At 41.0% G+C, this 21,661-nt stretch overlaps 1 protein-coding gene across 2 annotated transcripts in view; it reads right to left on the reverse strand.

Moving 5' to 3' along the window:
• Positions 1 to 21,661, reverse strand: part of ncanb (neurocan b) — a 211,675-nt gene that overhangs the window by 110,279 nt on the left and 79,735 nt on the right. For both annotated transcript variants that reach the window (XM_035949577.2, XM_023273505.3), the window contains exons 3-5: positions 7,654 to 7,883; positions 7,352 to 7,520; positions 751 to 925 (exon numbers count right to left, since the gene is read on the reverse strand). In XM_035949577.2, coding sequence (XP_035805470.2) covers positions 751 to 925; positions 7,352 to 7,520; positions 7,654 to 7,883 — 574 coding nt within the window. The remainder of the gene's footprint in view (positions 1 to 750; positions 926 to 7,351; positions 7,521 to 7,653; positions 7,884 to 21,661) is intronic.

Here is a 21,661-nt window from a genome sequence, read left to right on the forward strand (position 1 = left end):
CTTATAGTGAATGACTGGCAGTCATTTGGCAACAATTCAGGAAGTTTTGGGCTGAACTGCAGACTATGTTTACACAGAGCAGACAGGAGACAAGTATGGAAACATGAGTTATTAAAGAAATTCAACTTTAGTTTTTTATTTCAATGATTCATGACACAATATAACTGTATCATACTGCACAAGAGACATTTGAGTTATCTCTTCTTCTAGCCACAGTTGTGCTGCTTCCATAGAGTGCAGGAGTTTTTTAAAAAAATATTGTAGTGATGAAGTGAGTTAAGATGTGACAGGAGCAAAAAAAAAAAAAAAAAAATGCCCCAAAACTGCTTGGGGTTGAGAGGGTTAAATCAAAGGAAAAAAATCATGCATGCATAAATTTCTACCCAAATGACAAGACAGGCTCACGACTGAGACAATGAAGCAACTGCAGATATCATGGAGGGTACTTTTAGTCAAAAAAATTCATAAGTCTGTTCATAGCTCGCATAACGCATGGTTTGCTGTATTTTATTTATCGCTATGCCAACTCTAACCAGGGGTATAGTTAGTGTTTTTTCTTCTTAATACATTCTACTTTGTTGAAATATCACCCCTGATGATGCTCTTTACTGCAATCATGAGGACTTCAATAATGCTGACAGCAACCAAAAGGCTAAGTTGCATCACGTGAGTAACCATAGTGACAGTAAAGAGCATCCTGTTGGGAGATATTCCAACTTTAGAGCCACCTACTGCACTTGAAATCCTCACCGTACAGTCTGGTCGGACAGCCAGCCGGCATCGCAGTTATCAAATCCATCAGCGAAGGTAGCCTGCAGCTGACCTGGTGTCGCAATGGCGGCCGAGTTCTCCACGCAAACCCTCATGGCGTCGGCGAAGGACAAGCCATAGCGGTCATGAGGGGCCCTGTAGTGGAACACCACACCTGGAGCAAAGAGATAAAGAAAAAAAGTGACATAAAGAAACTAATCACATGAATTTATGCCCCGTGACCTCTAAATCACAGAAGCATTTATGAACTGCAACCTCGATGCATTAAAACATGAGCACGTACATGTTCACAGGCCCAGAAACACAAAGCCCTCCAGACATCCCCATCATGTGGTGACACTGTTCCATCTGTGCAGGATGAAGCTACAGCATGCAGGTTCGACAACCTGTGTACGCGAGTCTCATTTGCATCAGACAGTCGGTTGGGTTATCATTAGAGAAGAGAGACGTTGCCCTTGGATACGGCATGTGACAAACAGCCGAGATGTTTATTTTACCGCTTTAACGGTACACACAAAATGTCACCCTGCTGCCATCCGCCTGCCTTTGCACTCGTGTTGGAATGACAAAGAAGGCAGACAAAGAGGCACTGAATTCAAGCAGATGCATGTTTTGAGCCACAGTGACAGTGAGAGGTAGACAGGAATACAAAATTTTAAAAGATTGGAGGTAGAAAAAAAAAGGAGAAGATCAGATGAGACACAATTCCCTGAGCTGTGAGAGGAGCTTATATTCTGCTTAAATAGGAATGGGACTGCTTCAGAAGTGTCAGTCCAGCATCCCATCACCTCCCACCTCTGCCTGCCACTCACTCAGTGATCTGGCCCTGCAAGGACGTGAAAGCTAGTGGGCGTCTGGATACTAATACGGCTCCTTTATCTAGGCTCGGCTTTGTCTGGGAGAGCGACAGAGATCCCTGCGAGATGGAGGCCCATGTGGCAGTTGGAGCATTAGCACTCCAGGCTGGAGCCGGGTGTGTTTGAGTTCCCTTCAGTCCATCCGGCCACTCTGTCGACGTGGACTTACTCTGCTAATCATGGAACAGAAGCGCCTCTCTGTTCTGTTCCTTTTCCTCTTCTACTTTCTCAGCCTCCATCCGTTCTCCTTTGAGGCTGTGGGATTTTGTCCAAACAGAGACGCTAGCCTCGCTTGTTAATACGCACCCCGGAGAGACAAATGGGTTTTCCTCTCAATATGGGAAACCCGGTCCCTTTCCACAGGAGGCATGAATGCCCAATACTTCATTTCTATTTTTACCCTCTGCATCCCCACACGGTCTCTGGGGAGCAGAGCACAGAGACACCACATACATGGTGCTATAATGTCCTCGTTGCAGCACTGTTGAGGAGTTTGTGCCCCTTGGCTCTTGGTATTATTGCTCAGTACACTACAGTATATTTCATTAATGCAGCAGAATTGGATGGATTTGTTTAAACCCTCACAGGTACAGGCATTGGGGAAATGTGTTGCAACTTCAGTGCTGAAATCCCCTTTTGGATTTTAAAGTACAGAAGTAATATTACAACATTTTTCTTTCTGGCCCACAGGGAGGAGAGAATACTACGCATATCTGTCAATTTAAACACTGGAAAAGAGGAAACAGCTTGTCTGTCTAAATCCAATAAAATCCACCTACTGGCAACTTTAAAACTCACTAATTACCATTTTATAGCACCTTTGCTTGTCAAAGTGTACAAAAATATACATCTTTCAACGCTTACTGATTCGGAACACTTGAAACCGTTACAATAGCCATTTTCCACAGTACTGACATACAGATAGCTGCTACAACTTCTATCTGACAGCAAATTGACATACCACCCAGAGAGCTCCACCTTCCTTCACTCACCCACATTTTCTTCTCATCATCTGTCTTATTCTCTCCGGTTGAATAGCATTTTTGTCATGGATTTAGAGAGAAATGCAGAATCTGTGCCACCGGCAAAAGACACAAGTCAATATTCAAGAGTTGCTACACAGCAGTGCTAAACGAATGTGTGCTAACAACACTAAATGCATATGATTGTACTTAATTGCCTTTAAAATGTGACAATCTCAGAGGCTTATGAACAAATGCACAGCCTCAAGATATTTTCATTAATTTAACCATAAACCTTGTTATGTTAAAGCCTTGCTGTATCCATTTTTAAATAAAAAACCTTGAATTTAATGCCCTTAGTGTTGTGTCAATTTTCTCCCATTAATCATTAATCAAATATCGATGTTTTTCAAGGTTTTGTTTCGAAGTTAGAAATTTCGGTATGAAAACAGCATTAGATTGTACAGTAGTCAGTTTATAGACCCAGACAAACTCATCTTCACGCTAAACTAAGACAACTAAGCTGTCCTTACTGTAGCTTTTGGATTTAAAAGTAAGAAATGAGAATCTAATCAATTTTCTCACATAAACCACAACAAGAAAGCAAGCATCTATTTCCCAGTGTTGTCATGATACCAAAACTCTGACTTTGATGCAATACCTGCTGAAACAAATCAATACTAAATACTGAAATGACTGACAACAGAAACCTAAAACATCAGAGAAAGCAAAGGAATAATAGATGAAAGAATATAACACTCAAAATTCTTTCTTTATTATTCATTTAAAAAGAACCTTAGTGCACTTTTTAATCACACACTTTGACAATTTTGCAGGAGTTTATGTTGCTCAAAGGTCTTGTGGTTGACTCTTTCACTTGATCAGTCTGTTCCTGCATGACTTTTTCTACTCTGACCAAATCACAGCATTCATTTTCTATTTTAAATGTAATTTGACTAAATAGAAAATCTGAAAATACTCCCAGAGACAGACCTCTGCTAAGACCACGCATTAAGCTGACTTTTGTGTTCAGTTTACTTCAGCCCACTGCTAGAGTGTACAGACTAATAATCCTAGTTTGAGCTTCATCACATGAACTGACAGACAGTTAGTAATTTATGATTTTCTATGATTTGACCTCCAAAATGTTCATTATTATGTTCGTATCATTTGTTTGTCCTGCTATCCCCAATCCCCCATGCTCACTCTCACCCTAACTGGTCAAGGCAGATGGCTGCCTTCCCTGAGCCTGGCTCTGTCTGAGGTTTTTCTTTCCTCCAAGTTAAAGGGTTTTTTTCGTTTTTTTTGGTTCTTCCCTCTGTTGCCGACTGCTTGCTCATATGGAATCGAAAGGCAACTTTGGATTGTTGGGTTCTCTGTTCTTTGTTTAAAACCTTACTATGTTAAGTGCTAAGAGATGACATATGTTGTAAACTGGTGCTATACGAATAAAATGGAATAGAATTGAATCGAAATTGTCGTTTCTGTGCTTTTAAAGCGTTTCTTGTTAAAATTTTTTTAAGTAGTTCTAGCAAAGTATTGACATGAAAGTAAAGATGACAGAAATGAAAAGAAAACAATAAGTTAGACTTATGATCTGGATTAAAATAGATTTTTTGGAAGACTTGCCCCCTATATCATCAGCAAAGTTCGAGAAATTTGCAGAGTTTATGTCAAAGAGCACTAACGCTGTTCTGGAAGCTTGTACAGATCCACATTTCAGTATGCAATCCTACAAAACCATGCTAGTGGCCTGCTACATTCCAGAGATTGCACAAAACTGCAACTTTTCACCAGTGCTGATACACTACCCACTGTCCCCTCTGCAGTTAATTGTGAGCTGCCATATCTCACCACAGACAATGGCTGACAAACACAATCAATGGCACTGTGTTCTAATTGGTGAGACACACACAATTGACCAGTCAATATGTGCCAAGAGAAAAGGGGGGAGAAAAAAACGATGGAAGCAAAACCACGAGCGACGAAGACAGAAGCAGCGAGGGAGAAATTAAGAAAGAGATGGCAGGAGAGGAAGGACATCTCATCAAGACTTAGAAACACACAGATGACTCTAAGTGAAGAGCAAGTGTGGATTAATATGATATTGATACAGCTGAGCAGTATCAATACGCACTAATTAACACGTTGAGCACTCAGAGGAATTAGCGCGAGGACGGCTGCGGTCTGCCATGTAGCGTGACTGCCAATTAAGACTAAGCCCTGGAGATGGCTACTCCTCGCTGGCTACGTAATTGGTTTCTCGCTGAAGAGTGGTTTTCATGGCACGTTAATCGACTGGCCAGGAAGGGAGGACACAGGGTCTCCCAAGCATCATGACAGGGGTCTCCCTTACGAAATGTATAGTGCTCTTAATGAGAAAGACGAGCTACTCTTCTTGCTGGACAAAATGACATGGTGTCTTTGCTGGAATGCTGAATTTTGACATTCGACCTACAGTAGAGGCCTTTTCAAACACATATAGACGGCATGTCCCCAGAGATATGTTCTCACATATTCACATCCGAGCCACATAAAGGACGGCCATTGTTGCAAGCACCATCTTCCTATTATAATACCGCTACTGAATGTGCGGTTAGTTGGATTACCGCTAGCATGGATTTGTGGCACTGGTGCCTAATGCATTGTGTTATTCCCTGTAGCCCTTATAATAATAGCTTATTATTTAAAAAAAGGAATGACCTGGAAAGAATCTGATGATAGCTTTGCCACTAAAATACTCTGACACAGTAATTATCGTGAGCTACCTCCAAGAATACTGGTGTCCTGGATACAGGTAATGCAGCAAATGGTTTGTCCATTTAGTTAATCCACCGAGAGCCACACTGAGCACTCGGACTAACACCGACCGCCAATAGTTTGCACTGCTGGATTCCTATCTTATTGGTTTCATTTGGTTTTCAGAGCATGAACAGCACCTGAGTGGCCCGGGTCAATGATGTTTAATGTGTCTGAGTTGCCTAACCTTTCTCCCATCATCATACATTCTACACGGACAGTTAACAACCGCGGCTGTAATGACTGTATTAGCCTGACATGGAAAACAGGGTCATTATTATTCAGTGGCAGACCTTGAGAGCAATGGGAGGAAGCTGTACACAACCAAGGAGTGGAGCAGGGACTCACTCAGGCTGTAATTTGTACAGATGAAAACACAGAACAGCAAGAATGACATAATGATGTTAGTTACATCACCACTCATCAGCGGGTACTAAAATAAAAATTTGCTGAGACATGATGCTGAATCACAGAAAAACTCAGTGTTTATGACCGTACTTCTAACTCTGCTCTCTTTTTCACCGTTTACAGTAAGTGGTGTACCTGTGCAGTGGTAATATTTCAGTATAATACAGACGTCAGCTATTAGATTAGAACAGAACACAGCTATGACCAGGTCCTACAATCAATATACTCAAAGTTTAATTAAAGAAACTAAATTAAATTTTCATCAACTCAGACCACATTTTCATCATTAAAACTAGTAACAAAATTGCCAAATTCTGTTGAGCCCAGTGGACATGGACTATATCAATAGATAATGATGGATTATCTATTCATTTTAGGGTGCAGTTGAAGGTAAAATGTTTTTTTAGGTGAAGTTTGAAGTCCCACAACACAATAATAAACATAGCCCTAAATATTCTGTCGGAGTTGTTCACAAAACCTCCTTTTATTAGTTGAATTTAGACTGAAAGTATTGTCTCTTTATGCAAAATGATGGTTTAAGTAACTACATTAACCTATCAAATGGTTTCACTGTTCTCCCTCTGCTGAAAATCAAGCTTTTTACCTGGTTAATATGTCCACATGGTGTTTTTCACATGCTAGAAACATGAGGGAAATTAGCAGCCAATGCCATGGTGGCGCATTTCCACCTTGAAACTGCAAGTGACCTCAAAAACATGATTACAGAATCAATCCTGTACAGAGTGGGAGTTTCTATATCATTATAATGCATGGTGGAATTACCCTACAATTACAACTTGCCATTGTGTAGTTGAAACTTTAATTACATCATGCGTCAAAAAAAGAAAAGGAAAAAACAGGACTGATTAGCTTCATTAATGTAAAATATTCCTCTGTTTTAATTGCATTTAAAGTTGTATTTTTAGGTTCTGTATGTGTTTCAATTTGTAATGAATGTTAATGAGGCAAAAGACAGCACACAGAAAAGTTTGTGTGTGCATCTACATCAAGTAAAGCTACACAAACTGAGTCTTCTTGTGCTTTCTGTTATTATGTTACAGTGTTTCACATTTTAATCACATTGCTATCTTCATATCTTTGCTTAGACAACGGTACAGAAACATAAAAACTCTGACCTCCAGACTGAAAAACAGTTTTTATCCAAGAGCTGTCCAATCCATTTCCCCCCTACACACACAACAGACACACTATGTGCAATAAAGAACTGAGTCTGCACTGGACTGAACTTTACACTCATCCTACTGCTCATGTGCACTAACTCTGTTTACATATTTATATCTTTTCAGTATTTTTTTTATTATTTTATTTGTACATAGTGTGCCTTTTTCTATTTTTTTATATATAGCTGGGAGTCACCAATAGTAATTTCGCTGTGTGGAAACAGTGCAGTCAGCAGTGAGTCTTCAGTTTGAATTAGATCCTTATTGCATGTCTCTCTCCCCATATTTCATGTCTCTCTTTAATGCCATTGAGCAATAAAGGCAAAAACCAAAACGTCTTCCTTAATGACAGAAAAATCGACATTTTATTCACCTGTGACCTCCAGAGGAACCGTGTCCTGCTCATCATTGATGCCCACCACGACCTCACAGCGGTAGAGACCTGAGTCGCTGGAACGTAACCCGGTGAGAGCAAGACTGGCATTGTAGCGATTCTTACTGTAACCAGGCAGCGTTACGCGACCCTGGAAGGCCTTTTTCACCTGAGAAAGGAGGAGAGTAGAGGAAGATTAAAAAAAAAATGAAAATGGTAGATAGAAACAACTTAGACACAGCAGAGTGATTGATATTCTCCAAATATCAATTTGACAATGGCGCCCTCTACGTTTATTGTACCTTGACCACGTTGTCTTTGGCCACCAGGACCGACTGTTCCTTCTGCAGTCCGTCGGAGCCTCTCTGGCCCCAAACCTTGGTCCACTTGATCCTGGGGGGCTCATGGGATGAACCGGTGGTGGGGCGGAGGGTGAAGAGACAGGGCAGGAGGACGGTTTTCGAAAGCTCCTCACTAATAGCCTGATGGGTCACCTTCCGCATATTCACCACTGTGTCGGCATTGGTTAAACCTGAGGAGAATGGAAGAGAGGAGGGGAGATATCAGTCAATGCTATCTTCTAAAGGAGGACACAGAACGTTATTTCTCATTACACAGAAAAGGTTTTAGTTAATTGCTTCTTTCAGAAGAAAACATGTGCTTTCATTCCAGGTTCTTTTGTTCCATCCGATCCTCGTGCTCAAGGAATGAAAGGGAAAAAACAGAAGCTTATTGTGCCTCCCTGATTATTGGTCATTGATCCAGCAGACCATTATTGTACGACCTGAACAGTGGGAGACAGGTCGAGATTGTAGGAGGGGAAGGTATCAAAAGCCCTTTCATAAACCATACATCAAACCTGGATATGTATTATGGGATCAATATCAAGCTCCTCTTTACAGCTTAAAGCACCATCACCACCATATAGATATAAATATTACTTTCATCAGAAACTACAGCGTACAGAGAGAAAGGGGATGATTAAAAAGTATGATGATAAGAAAAGGTCTCGGTCTTTTTGCTTGCCAAAATCCTACAATGTTCTGCTGCATTTTTCATTGTTGTGTTTCCTCCCAACCAGTGTAAAACTCATTTTACCCTCGTACAGCCATATCATACATATCATACATCATTATTATAATCCTCTGTCACCTTCCCTGAGAAGACAGAGGTGGCTCATTTACATTGTAGAGGAAAACAACTTACAAAACAGCAATGCAGCTTATCATCTCTGAGCTCTATCTGCTTCTGTTTATCCAGTGTGCACCGAGTGTGAATGAGGTTTACCTGTAAACCCTTAACCCCCATCTGACTTTTTTCTAGCTCTCTTATCAGCCACGATTCCATTTCTTCTCACTTCTAAGAACAGCGGCAAAGACAGGTCACTATGTCTAATCTAATTTTCTTCAAAGCCCGGCATCAGTGCTTGCATTTACAATCAGCTTGCTAGTTTTTAGCCACGTTGCTTGTAGCAATGACATCTCCTGCCCCTCCACCCAAAAAACCCATCTTTTACTTTATAACAGCCAAGTCTGGAAACATCAAGCCAACTGTGTCGTTGCACTTCATGCAGATGTGACCTGGTGGAACTAAGCTTGTGTGCAGAAGTACGACCTATGTGGAAAAATTATTTTTTAAACCTTATTTTAGGGCAAAGTCACCAAACCTTTGAAGCAGTTTCTATCAGATTTGACTTGTGATTCTACACATGAGGTTTTCATGGTATGGTTACCATTGGAATTGTGGTTATGGTTCTCTCCTCATCCCCAAGTCCAGTCTGGTTAGCCCAAAATAGTGGGCTGGGCGTGCTGCCTGTAAGGACTTTGCTTTTGGTCAGTCCACCACTTTGGCCCAGACTTAAATATCAGCAACTGTCTGATAGTCTGCTGTGGAATTAATTTTCCAGTTGGGTCACAATGATTGTAGCTTTAAATGAAATATCTCAACAACTATCTGTTGCGTTGTCATGAAATCTGGTACAGACATAAATGTGCCCAACCAGGTTTAATGAGTTTTAATCCAGCAACACAATCAAGTAAAACATTTTCTTATCAAATACTTTGTTTTATGACTAAACACCAGAAAAGGAAGTGTATTAGATTTAAGCCAAATCATTTTTCTCTTTTTTTTTTCTTCCTTAGAAACTCTCATGTGATGTTGACAGTGGGTTATTGGCCGCTATCATGCTGGAATATTCCTCATCTGCAATTCTGTCATCATGGTACCATGGATAAAAGTCACCTACCCAATATTTTTTGCACTCATTCAGCCCCATATCGTCCCACTCCCAAAGGCAATTCTTTCCCCTGTAAAGCCATGATTTGGACATGCAGATAGATACATGCCATAGGTCCAAAATTGATGAACTTCTGGTGTTCAGGGGTCATTTTATAACCATTTAGACTAATGGAAATCACGTGTATTCAATATTGTGCCAGTAATCACAAGTGTATTCATTTTTCTGCATTAAGTTTCTACTTTTGGCTAAGTATTTTCAGTATCCTCTATCTAAAGTGTCTGTTTTGGATTGTTCATGACTGGAATGGAATTGAATTGAATTGAATTGGAAAAACTCAACAAAGTAAACTTTTTTTGGACAGGGGTGTACTCAGTTCTGTTGGATACTGTAATTCTAATAATAATCTGACTAAGAGAAAGCCTGTGTTTGAACTACGTCAAGCGGGTGGAGGAAATCTAAAATCAAGCTGTAAGAAGGAGGGAAGAAGAGAGCAAAAAGTAAAAGAATGAAAGTAGCGACGTTTAGGTGGATGGAACAGCCAGCATGGTGCAGAACGGTGGAGAAAATGAGCCTATTGATTTCTTTTCATTAGTGTCAGTTTTCACAGCACATTTTCTGTTTGTCCTGCTCCGCTCTTATTTGATTGAATGCATGCTAAAGCGCTACACTCTACAGGGGCGGCCTGCTCTGTCTGTAATTAAATGGCAGATTGGTGGAACAATGTTTTTCCAGCGATCGCAGGCATACCGCTGTGTGAGCCGCTCAACCTCTCCGTCCTTCTCTCTGCTCTGTCATTTTTCTTCCCATCTCCTGCCATTCTCTTTTCCCTCCTCCTCCCACACAGCAGGACCACCTGCCAGCTTTCAGATGAGCATTTCAACGCGGCTCTTTCAGTTTCGTACTTATTTATCATTTGGATATCTTATTTCTGTTTTTATTTTGTTTTGCACATGTACAAAGATATACTGGGTTTCATTGTATTTTCAGGATTTGATTTTGCTGGGAAAATTCACCAGATTCAACTTTCAGCGTCAGATTAGTTGCCCTGTTTTCTTATAGCTTGCCAACAGGGCTTATACAGGCTGTGTATTTGTGTGTTCGTGCTTGCCTTGAAATGTACTCGCAAGTGAAAACATCTCTTACTTTTTATTCATGAGAACATCAACTGTACATCCTCTGCTTGCACACAGCTTTGAATGCACCTTCCTGGATGGTTAATGTGCCTTTAAACACTAAACAAGGCCTGTGAATAGCTGTCATTGCTCACTCCTGCAGCCGTTGCAGCTGCTCGAGCTAAAAGGTTGAATGCCTCTTCCCCCGATAGCTTAACATCAACCGTCCCATCGCATTCGTCCCTCCCCGCCGTCACATAAACACACATTAATACCTGCTTCTCAGCTTCTCCCACTGACATCGTCTTAGACAAGCGCTACTTGTCAAAATTCCCTCACCGGCCGATCTATGCTGCTCTGCATGGCAGCATCAAACGGGATCTGAGCTCTGAAACGGCCTCTCGTTTCGCACTCGAGAGGAGCTCAGCTTGTCAAGTGAGGTGACCTGTGAAGCAAAATGCATGAAGCTTTCAAAAGTAGGGGGATAAGAAGAGACAAGAGGGGAGGTGAGGAATGAATAAGTGGTACAGCGTGGGTCGCTATAATGACCACCTGGACTCCGGAAGACCACTGTTTCTGATGGTTCTTTTGTGTCTTGTGCAAAAAAAAAAATCTTAGAGGAACACTTGAAGTTATTAGTTAAAGAAATAGTGCAGAGTAATACTTTTATTCCCTTTTTGGTGAAGAGACAGGTTAAGAGATTGATGAGCAAGGCCTCCACAAGTTTGTTCAAATTTGATAACCCACATTCTCCCAGCACGAGCTGACAGGAGTGTTTTCCTCAGATGTCAGGAATGCTTGGCTTTCTCCGTCTTCAAGTGCCCTTCTAAATGTTCAGTGGGGTTGAGGTCAGGTGACTGTGGAGGAAAACCCTGGGAGTCAGCACTCCTCAGTTGTCTTTGGTCTCCAAGTCTAAGCTCTGAGGTGAGTTTTGCCTCATTATTATCTTGCAGGAGGTAACCTTCTCCATAAAGATGCAAACAAGAGAGTGCAGCAAGTCTCTGAGTGGAGTTACTTCTCATTGCTCAGGGCAGAGTTGGTTCAGTGCAGGTTTCCAACTCCAGAGTAGGCAAAACAGTCCCACCACAACATTTCACTTGATGGCTCTCCTTGCATACGCTCTTTTCTTGTCGCCACATATCTCTAACTTGGCTTCATCCATAGAGAGGACTTACTTCACCCACCCCGAGCATTTGGTCTTGTTTCCCTTACTGAGAAGTGGCTTAGAAATGTTGCTTGCCATGTTCTTTATTGAACAAATCCTGTATCTGTGAAGCAGCTTTTCTATCTCTGAGTGAACAAAGCTTGACGTATTGATCCGCTGACGGTGCGGTCATTTGTTGGTCTGTTTGATCGTGCTTTGGATACAACACATCCACTTTCGACAAAAAGTTTCTGGTGCCCAGGAACTGCCCCCTTATAAACCTTGACTCTTGCCATGATTTGATGCTGAGAAAACCTGTTTGTTGTCTTTTCTTGGTTCTGATGCCATGTTGCAATAATGCAAAAACATGAGGACTTGCCACATTCATAACAGATGAACAATGGCTGCAAGGTGATTTATTCATTCAATAAGCAGATCAAATCATCTGAATGCTGCTTCAGTGGAAAAGATATTGCTTTAGGTTCATCAAAGAGTATCTGGTAACCAATCAACGTTATTTGCAAAAGAATCCTTCTTTGTTGCTGTATTGTGGCATCATTGTTGTCAGAGCAGACATAAATTATTCATTTTGTTAATAAAAACCTGCTAAAGTGACAGTGGGTTACTATTCAGTGAGTTGTACAACATTGTTGAACTCAAAATGTCTTCTCTGAATACAGTGTGCAGTCGACAATGCCAGAGTAGTAATACACTCTGTGAGATGGGGAGAGTGGGTGTAAATAAAAACAAATTTAGGTTTGAAATTTGCTCAGCTTGAAGGCAATATCAATGCACTCTTCCCTCACGTTAACAAGGGAAACAACAGGCTCGATGTACAAGATAAACAAATGCAACTGGCTCGCGCATAACGCAGTGAAAATACAAAAACAAACACAACATGGAAGCAGAAAAAGCTGGTGGTGTACTTAAAGGAAGAAACTGGAATGATCTGATGCGGAAAAAAAGTCAAGTGGATACGATGGAAAAAGTAGAGATGTGCTGGTGTGATGCAGCAGGAGGTGTGTTAAGACTAACATAGTGACACATTCATACACACACACACACGAACAAACCCACTCAAAGAACACATCTTTCAGAAGAGGCTATCATATTCCACTCCCTGCTGTCACTCTCTTTGCTTTATCCCCCTCGAGGATGTGGCACTCATCTTTGTTTACCGCACACTCGCGCACGTGCCCCTCCATCCTCAGCGCAAACCAACAAAACACGCACGCATAGACACCGACACACTAATGCGCCGTCCCAGAAGACAATCAAACCACAATTTCACAACCACCTTGCCGAGAGCTTGCTAGGAACAAAAACAGGCAAATTTATTCTTCAGCAAAGAGGCATCAATAATGTTTAATCTGCCTGCCAGTTTCTTGCCAGGTTCCACCTGGATAAGCACCATTTGGGTAACATTACGCTACTTATGCTGCCAATAGCAAGATAGAGCTTCATATGGAGCCAACCATGCTTTACAATCACTATCTCATTCACTCTGTCTGCCCACTTTATTTGGGCAAACGTTTACCTTTGTTTCCTGACTGCTTTCTGCAATTTGCACAAATCAATCAAATAAAATCAATTCTCTTCTTGAAAAGCCAACATTAAATCTTGGGAAAATTTAAAAAAACAACACCGCTGTCTTCCTCCGTGGTTATGAATGTAAACTAGCGAATGTCCCAATGTTGCATCTATCCCAAATCTGCATTTAGATGAAACCGTTGTCACAGACATAACCCCGCAGGAGACTGTCTTTTGTTTGGTTATCTATCCTTGTTTCATATTTCTCTTTGTCATGCCTTTTCCTAAACAAGGCTCACCTGGCTGCGGGGGCGATAAAAAGGAGATGAAACCCTGAATGTCAATACAAGGAAAAGGAGAAAAGTGCTGGAAAAAGAGCATGTGTGCTCAGTAAAACTCCTCCGCTGGGTTGTAAAGTCCAAGGTGGGATGGCGGACTTTGTTAAATGTTAACAGGTGATCTTTTATTGACCTCATCTTGTGTCTTTGTCAGTCTGTGTGTGAGTCGAGAAGGGCAAGGTGTAGAGGACACATCCTCTACACCTTGCTTCACTTCCTGCAGTTTGCAGATAGAGCTCAGATTTTCTTATTTTCTTTCTGCTGGTTCACAGTGGCATCTACGTGATCATCGCCGTTGGCCCATCTGTCTTCCCTTTAGAGGTGCTCGCAAATTATTAAACACAGTCAGAGAGCCTTTATGTGGCTGGCACAGAGCTGCACACAGACACAGGGTGGGCGGTAATGGCATTTTCACTGTAATAAGAACACAATTGCGAACATCATTCCTTGTTCTCTCCCTCTCCTTTGTATTCTTTCTCTCTTTCTGAGATGACTGCAATGTTTTTTTTCTTTTTTGCCAGAGATAAAGGCTGCTTTGTCTTCAGTTTGCCCACATCAGCGCTGTCAGGCTGCCAGTCAAAGAGCTACAGGGACTGATCGAGTGCATCCTCTCCAGTTGTGGCCACTCCACTCCTGCCGCCTGCATGTCAGCTGATTACGTGTAAAGTGTGTGTTTGCGCAGAAGCGTGTGCAGGTCATAAATCACGGCAGATGAGCTGTCTGACAGAGGCTTGCCACTGTTAGTTGATCACTGTGTTAAGAAATGACAGCTGATACAACACAAACAACTGGACTGCAGCGGGCCGAACTCAAACAGTTTTTGTAATCCTCACAGTTGGTGTTATCCTTGAACGAGGTGGAAACAAAGATGACTCACAAGAAGAGGTTTAAACTGATTTTCTTTTAAAATTGCATGTTTTGCATATTTCCAAAGAAAGTTCCTGCTCCATTTACACCCGAGTATTTATGATTCAGTAACTTTTTGTGGTTTGTCTGTATATTTTTACACATTTATGTGAGCAACTGAATTAAAGACTCTAGCAATAAATTGGAGCAAATGCTGTCTCCACTTTTCCCATAATAAGTATCAAATAAGTCTACTTTGATCCTTTACTTAAAACAGCCTAAATATGGTTCAAAAGCTAATGGCTGTTCGCAGAACGTACCGAAATAACATGCATAAGGAGTATTTTAATGCTAATGCTGGCTCATGTGCAGTCAATTTCAACTACTTTGTGTTTTTCTTTTTTTTCTTCTTGAGCCGATACCGATGCCGATTACTATTAATCAAGAATGGTCGATAACCAATATTGCAAACTGATACACATTAAATGTAATGCTGTAACAGCATGTTACAGCATGTGACAACAGAGAACATGTCATTCATACCTAGGCTTCTTTATTTATAAGGCGATAACATTATGTTAAATAGAAATATAAGTGATAAAATTAGGACACTCTTCTGTTTGTGTGGAACCAACTGAGATTAAGTGTGTCTCCAGTACGTCTGCTGCTCTTCTCAGTTTTCTTAATCTTTTACTGTTCTATCATATCTGTTGCCCACTAAAGTCCAGATGTTAAAGAATGACTAATTATTGTTTTCCAGACGCTGTTTCAGGTTAATCTATGACTGTCGTCTAACTTAGCCGCTAGCTGTTTACGTAACTTAAGCCATGGTGAAAGAAGCTAATGTCCGGGTTTGTGGCAACGTCTTGTGTTTCTTGTTCAGGTTTTGCTGTCTCTGCTGGGAGACATTTTTGAGACCACAGACTGACAACAGACAGAGAGAGGAGGCTACATCAAAGCTGAAGTAGAGCATTTGATTTACCAGTAATTGGTCAATAGTCAGAAAAATGCCAAATATCGACCACGATAATCAACCAGGACAATAATCGGTCTACTTTGTATTTGGGAGGTAGTTTAATAATAAAAAATCTAATCATATGGTATTTGTAAATCATACACATCAATCAGCAACATTAAAATTACCGACAGGTGAAGAGTACAACATTTATCATCTCGTTACAGTGCAATGTTCTGCAGAGAAACCTTCAGTCCTGGCATTCATGTGGATGTTGCTTTGACCCACTTAGAAGTTTCTGCATACCAAACACTCCCCTCATGGCAACGACGCTGCATTAGCAGCACAGTACGTCCCACCATAGTACAAAAATAGCTCAGGAATGGCTCGAGGAATATGACCAAGAGCTCAGGACGTTGACCTAGATTCAAAACTTCCCAGAGCTCAATCCCATTGAGCATTTGTTGGAAAACGCTCCACTTTACAACCCACAAAAACCAAAGGATCCACTGCCCCAAAGGGTCAGGGCTGTTTACGGGGACATTTACAGTATTAGACCGCTGGTTTTCATGTTGTAGTTGATCGTTGCACTATGTTCACAAAATTTAAACCTGCTAAGTAACTACAACTTAGGCAAATAAAAGCTGTTGAGTAAAAAGACACCATATATTTCCCTTCCCTGGTGGGGTAAAAATAGAAGTAGAACAAAACAAGTAGCAAAGTAAAGAATATGCACCTCAAAACTATACACAACATGACTAGTTGAACCCCTAAAACAAACGCATGCAAATACATATTTACAACAATGCTACTGTATTTTACAACTTCACAATTTCATCATCTAGAGTCAAGAAGATGAAATCAAGTTCATGTTGCTATACTACAAACACTCGAGAGAAAAACTAACTACAAGAAAGGGCGAAGTGAAACTTTATAGAACAAGTGGGAAGAAGCTGAATCTTCTTTATCTTCTGAAGTGAATAGAAAATCTCAAGGACAGTAGCAGCAAGTGTGGGTAGTTTTTCTGTGCAAGCGTATGACAGAACTGCTTGCTGTTTCTTTTTATTTTACTTTATGTTTTTTTGCAGGATGCGGAGAAATGCATCCTTTTAACAAGACCTTGGATGACGCACAAAGACGAACGAAGAAAACAAGGGACATGGAGAAAATGACATGAAAAGGGTAGCAGCTGCTCTTAAACACCGACAAGTTAGCGTTTAGAAAGAGAGAGCTAGAACAGAGGCTGATAGTGTCCTGACCGTGTCCTAAAATGATAACCATGGCAACAGAGGAAGTACAAGTGCATCATACAATGGGGGACGGAACTTCTGAGCAGGGCAGAAAACACACACACACACACTTTAACTGTGTGCTTTGGGGGTGGCCTCTTCAAAGAGCAGATGTGAGGCTATGTACTGTATAAGGTAAACTGAATGAGGGGAACTGGTTTCCTCCACTGTGCTTGATCACTGCTCTGTGTTTCACTGCAGCAGAGCCTCATTTCCCCTGCAGGAAGTAGTGCAAAGACACACATAAAGATGCAAAGTTACATCAGTCAGATGTACACTCAAGCCATTTACACACACTCCCAAGTTTTCTACATGCATGTGCGTGTGCGCACATTCGTGTTGCCTGTCTAAGCACAGCAGGTCTGCCAGGCGGACGTCACGCCAAGTTTGGAAATACTGTCTCCATGCTGACATTTTCTCGCACGACATCTTCTCCCCAGAATATCCCACCAACTTCCACCTGCCTCCTCCTTCCTTCCCAGGAGTCCTGCTCTCAGCTCCCTGATGTGTTTTCCATTGTGATGTCAGAATTTCTCTATACATTCTCCTTTCTCCATGGAAATAACATCCGAAAACATAACTACACTGTAAAAAATATTTTTAAAAAAGTTTTAACTTATTTTGTGAACAATTTGCAGTTATTTTGCGGATTTTCTCATCTACTGAAATGACAAAAAATGACAAAAAAATCTGTGCTTTTATATGTCATAATTCATGCCTTTACTTTTGACATTTGACTGTAAGTAACTTTTTTTTGAATAACTGCTGTTAATTGAAAGAAAAAATATGTACATCATGCATTGAAATTGGCAAATTAAGGTAAAGTGCTGTTTTGCAGATTTCCTATTTGTACTGTATACATACATCAGAAAAATACAGGTACTTGACATTATTTAAAAGAAAAATTTGGGGGACTTATGGAGGAAAAAATAAATGACAGATTTTTTTTGCTTTGTTAAACTGCAGATAACAAAAAAAGAAATGAACGATGAATAAATAAAATTACATAAAAAAGTATTCATTCATGTTGACAGATTTTTTTTGCATTTGAATGCTACAATATTCCAATTTTTAAAATATTTTTCTTTCTCAATTGTTGTCAGATTTTCACCGTTTCTTATTCTTATTTAAACAGTGTATGATGAAAACAACTTTGGTCAACAAATAAAGAATAATGTGAAAGACAGAAAAAAGAACTAATGCACTCTCACTTAAAGGGTTATGTTGGCATCATTGGACAGAAATAACCTTAATGACCTTTTGGCATGTTGCAATTCAAGAGGTCAGAGAGGAAACTAGACTTCTCTGTCTCCTCTTGGCTGTTTACAGATTTTAGAAAATCTATCCCTTGACAGGAGACTTCAGCCAATAAGTTGGCTTTCCAGATCAGATGAGATAGTAGGGTTAAGCAGAGTCCTTTCACTTGGGGTTGGGTTAACATTGAATCCTAGGAGAAGCCACTAATGCATTGACTTTTAGCTCGAAGTATATGTTCACGTGGTGGGATCAGTTACAAAACGGAAGGGGAAGGGACAAGCTGCAGGAGGAGAGCAGCATAATTTTAAATTCTGCTGTTTTCTTTTGCTGCCTTCTGTAAATTTCAAGCTGCTGCATCTGTAATGAACAGTAGACATCTGTAGAATGATTTTTTTGTATAATCTATCCTCTGCATAAAAGATCTCGTCTTCGGAAAACTGATTTAGTTGCTTGACATATTGTCTCTGCCAGTGATTTTAGCTAATGTTACCAGTTCCGTGAAGGAAAAAAGAGATTCATAGACTAAATGCATCCACAAAAGAACAGATGAGGTAAATCAGGAAAGCATTTGCATGAAATTCAGACAAAGACAAAGACAATGTTAATCAATGTAACACGAATGTGGATATAACTGACATTATGTGCAATTTGGTAAATTTTTTTGTGTTTATGGGCTACTGGCTGGAATAAATGCAGGATAATCGTCGACCAACATGTCTGCCAAAAAAACTCCACCTATCCCAATGCCAACAAAAACAGTTTTATTGAGCAGGTGAGCACAAGAACTACACCATATGAGAAAAAGCAGCATTGAGTGACCAGTTACGTTCAAACAGAAACAACAGCTGTATTTACATCAGAATGTGAAACTTTTGCATTAAAGCAAAGCAGATGGACTCGAAAAGACACGACGGTAACATACGATTAGATGCAAATTGATTTTACATGAAGACACATCTGCACGAGATGCAACAATAACTTGTAAGCTTCATGAATCTTGTTCACAGAGATGCAAAAAAAAAAAAAGCAGAAAGGACTGGAGGGAAGTAACAGAGTTGCTGGTGAGTTCTGAGCTCAGTTAGAGGCTGAGCTGAGCACAAAGACTCCCAACAAAGAAGGCTGAACGGTCCAGTGGTTGTGCAAATGATGCAAACTTGCTGTGCTTTCTGTCTGAACAAACCATCACAATCTGGAATTAAAGCATCAAGCTTATTTTGCATGGTAAAGATGCACTGAAACTCAAATTTTACTGACTAAAACTAATAACTGATGATTAAAACTAATGCACATTTACATAAAAAGACAAAACAAGGAGTCACTGGCACTTTTCTCCTCAGTGTTCAGGTATATTCTCCCACTTTTGTTCCTACTGTACACTCAAACCATCCCTGAAATCCTTCCTCACGCACACTGCCCCCTCCCAGCTCCTCCTCCTCGCCTCCTGGTGGCAAATATTAACCCTCTGACTGCAGCTCTCCGCAGTGAGATGCTCTCTGGAGTGGGTCTCCAGATGGGACTCCAACCAGGCCTCGTCAGGCTTCACAGGAATCTCTTCCTGATGCTGCTGCCGTGACGAATTTTGCACCTTCTGAAGCATAGTGATACATTTATCTCGCGAGGCACTCAGCCAGCATTTTTAAAATTCATAAACACTCGTGCAAAAGTGCAGGCACGCTTGCACTATCACCATCAACATGTGCAAAAAGCCTCCCACTGCCCTAATCTGTTCTCCCTCCTCCACATGCCACTCTTTTTTTTTTTTTCCAATTCAGTGCTGTCAAGCAAAGTGTCACGGGGTGAGCTTTAGTGCGAACCCTCCCAGCAGTCCTCCGCCTCCCATTGACTATTTCCAGAGTCACTCAGGCGGAAAAACAAGCACAAAATGCAAAAAAAGGGAGAGAATGAAAGCAAGAATTGAAGCCATCAGTGCCCTCAGAAACTAAACTCATCCAGAATGGAAGCAGGGAGGGTCTATTCGCATGACACTGAAGCACATGCGAGTGTGTTATCAGGCAGACATGCTCTGTGAGTGTGTGTGGGCTACAGCTACTGTGTAAGTTGGCTGCAACTCCCTGACAGATGTAACCTGAGGCTTTTCACACAAACATATACACACAGGCAGAAGAGCTGGCCACATTTTCATCAACATCATCATCATCATCATCATCATCATCTCTCTGCCTGTGAATCGGAGACCTGAGTCACTGAGAGGCCACAGTGCCGGATTTTTTTGGGTTTTTTTTTTCACCTCCACAGAAGGCAGAAACAATACAATACAGAGAAGAGCAGACGGTTGGGGAGGCCACTGAGAGCAGTGAGGGGGCGTGCAGTCTGTCCTACAGACGCACAAACACATGCAGATACACACTGATACACAGCAGGAGTGTGTGCAGGGGGAGTACAGAGAGGGCAGAGAAGGACTGAGGGATGTGAATGCTTGTGTTGCTTTCCCATAGTGCTCCCTGGAACAGACAGATAAAACCGCCAAACAGACAGATAAGGAGGCAGCAGAGCAACCCCATCAGGCATACAGATTGACAAATGACTCGAATAGGCACATAAATCTCTGCGTACCAAACTGTATGACACTCTCTTTTTGTACTCCTCTGTCCTTCCCTCATCAAGATCAAGGGATTAGAAAGTCAGATATGCAAAAAAAAAAAAAGAAATGTAAAATGTCAAGTCCTTCTCCAAAACTTTGGACAACTTGCTGACACATAAAGAGAGGATTAATGCAAGATCCTAAAGTCCAGATTTTCAGCCGAATCAAAGCAAAATGTAACAAGCTTTTCAAACATATGTTAGACAGAAATTTCTCGGATGATTTAGCAAAGAATCAGAATGCATCACTTAGGAATGGCCAAGAGGATGAATGTGAGTGTTTCCATTCTTAACATCTTATCTTTACAGCGTCGTCTTGGAAGAGCTGTTGCAGGGTAATTACGAGCAGATGAAGCGAGAGGAGTAAGTGTGATAGTGGTAGAGAGGCTGTGAAGGTCTGCCAAGTGTTGGAGATGAACGCCGTAGCAGAGAGAAGCAGAAGGGAAATGGACAGACTGACAAGGAAAATGTCAGCATGACTGAGGAGATCTGACAAATCATGTAAAGAGATGTGCTTGTTAATCTCCCAGAAGGCAGCTGCACAGGGATCCAAATGCCATATTTCACATTTTGCTATCTTTACAATCACTCACCTATGAATGTTTATTTGTTTTTAATAGCTGGCTACGTTGAAGCCAATGTGAACTGCAGTTGTGCTAATAAACAAGCCAGATGCAGGAAGGCACGAGGAGATAATGCATTAGCTTGTGATTTGGCAATTTAGCAAATAAACATGAATCTGAAGACCCAAAAAACATATTCTCTCAGTCAGCTTCTTACTATGAACAATGTGATTCTGCACATTTTTTGGTTACTGTAATTTAGAAATGCTTGTATTTGCATTTTTTCTTTTCTTTTCTCACTGGTTTGAAGAGGATGGTGGAGTCACACACAAGAATCAGAGTTCAGCAACACTTGAACTTGCTCATGCTGCCCAGCTTCTGTCAATAAAATATGATTAATCTAGAAATAACCAAAGCATGCTGGTTACAAACTGTA

This window comes from Amphiprion ocellaris, chromosome 2 (assembly GCF_022539595.1).
Source record: "Amphiprion ocellaris isolate individual 3 ecotype Okinawa chromosome 2, ASM2253959v1, whole genome shotgun sequence".
Taxonomy (NCBI): domain Eukaryota; kingdom Metazoa; phylum Chordata; class Actinopteri; family Pomacentridae; genus Amphiprion; species Amphiprion ocellaris.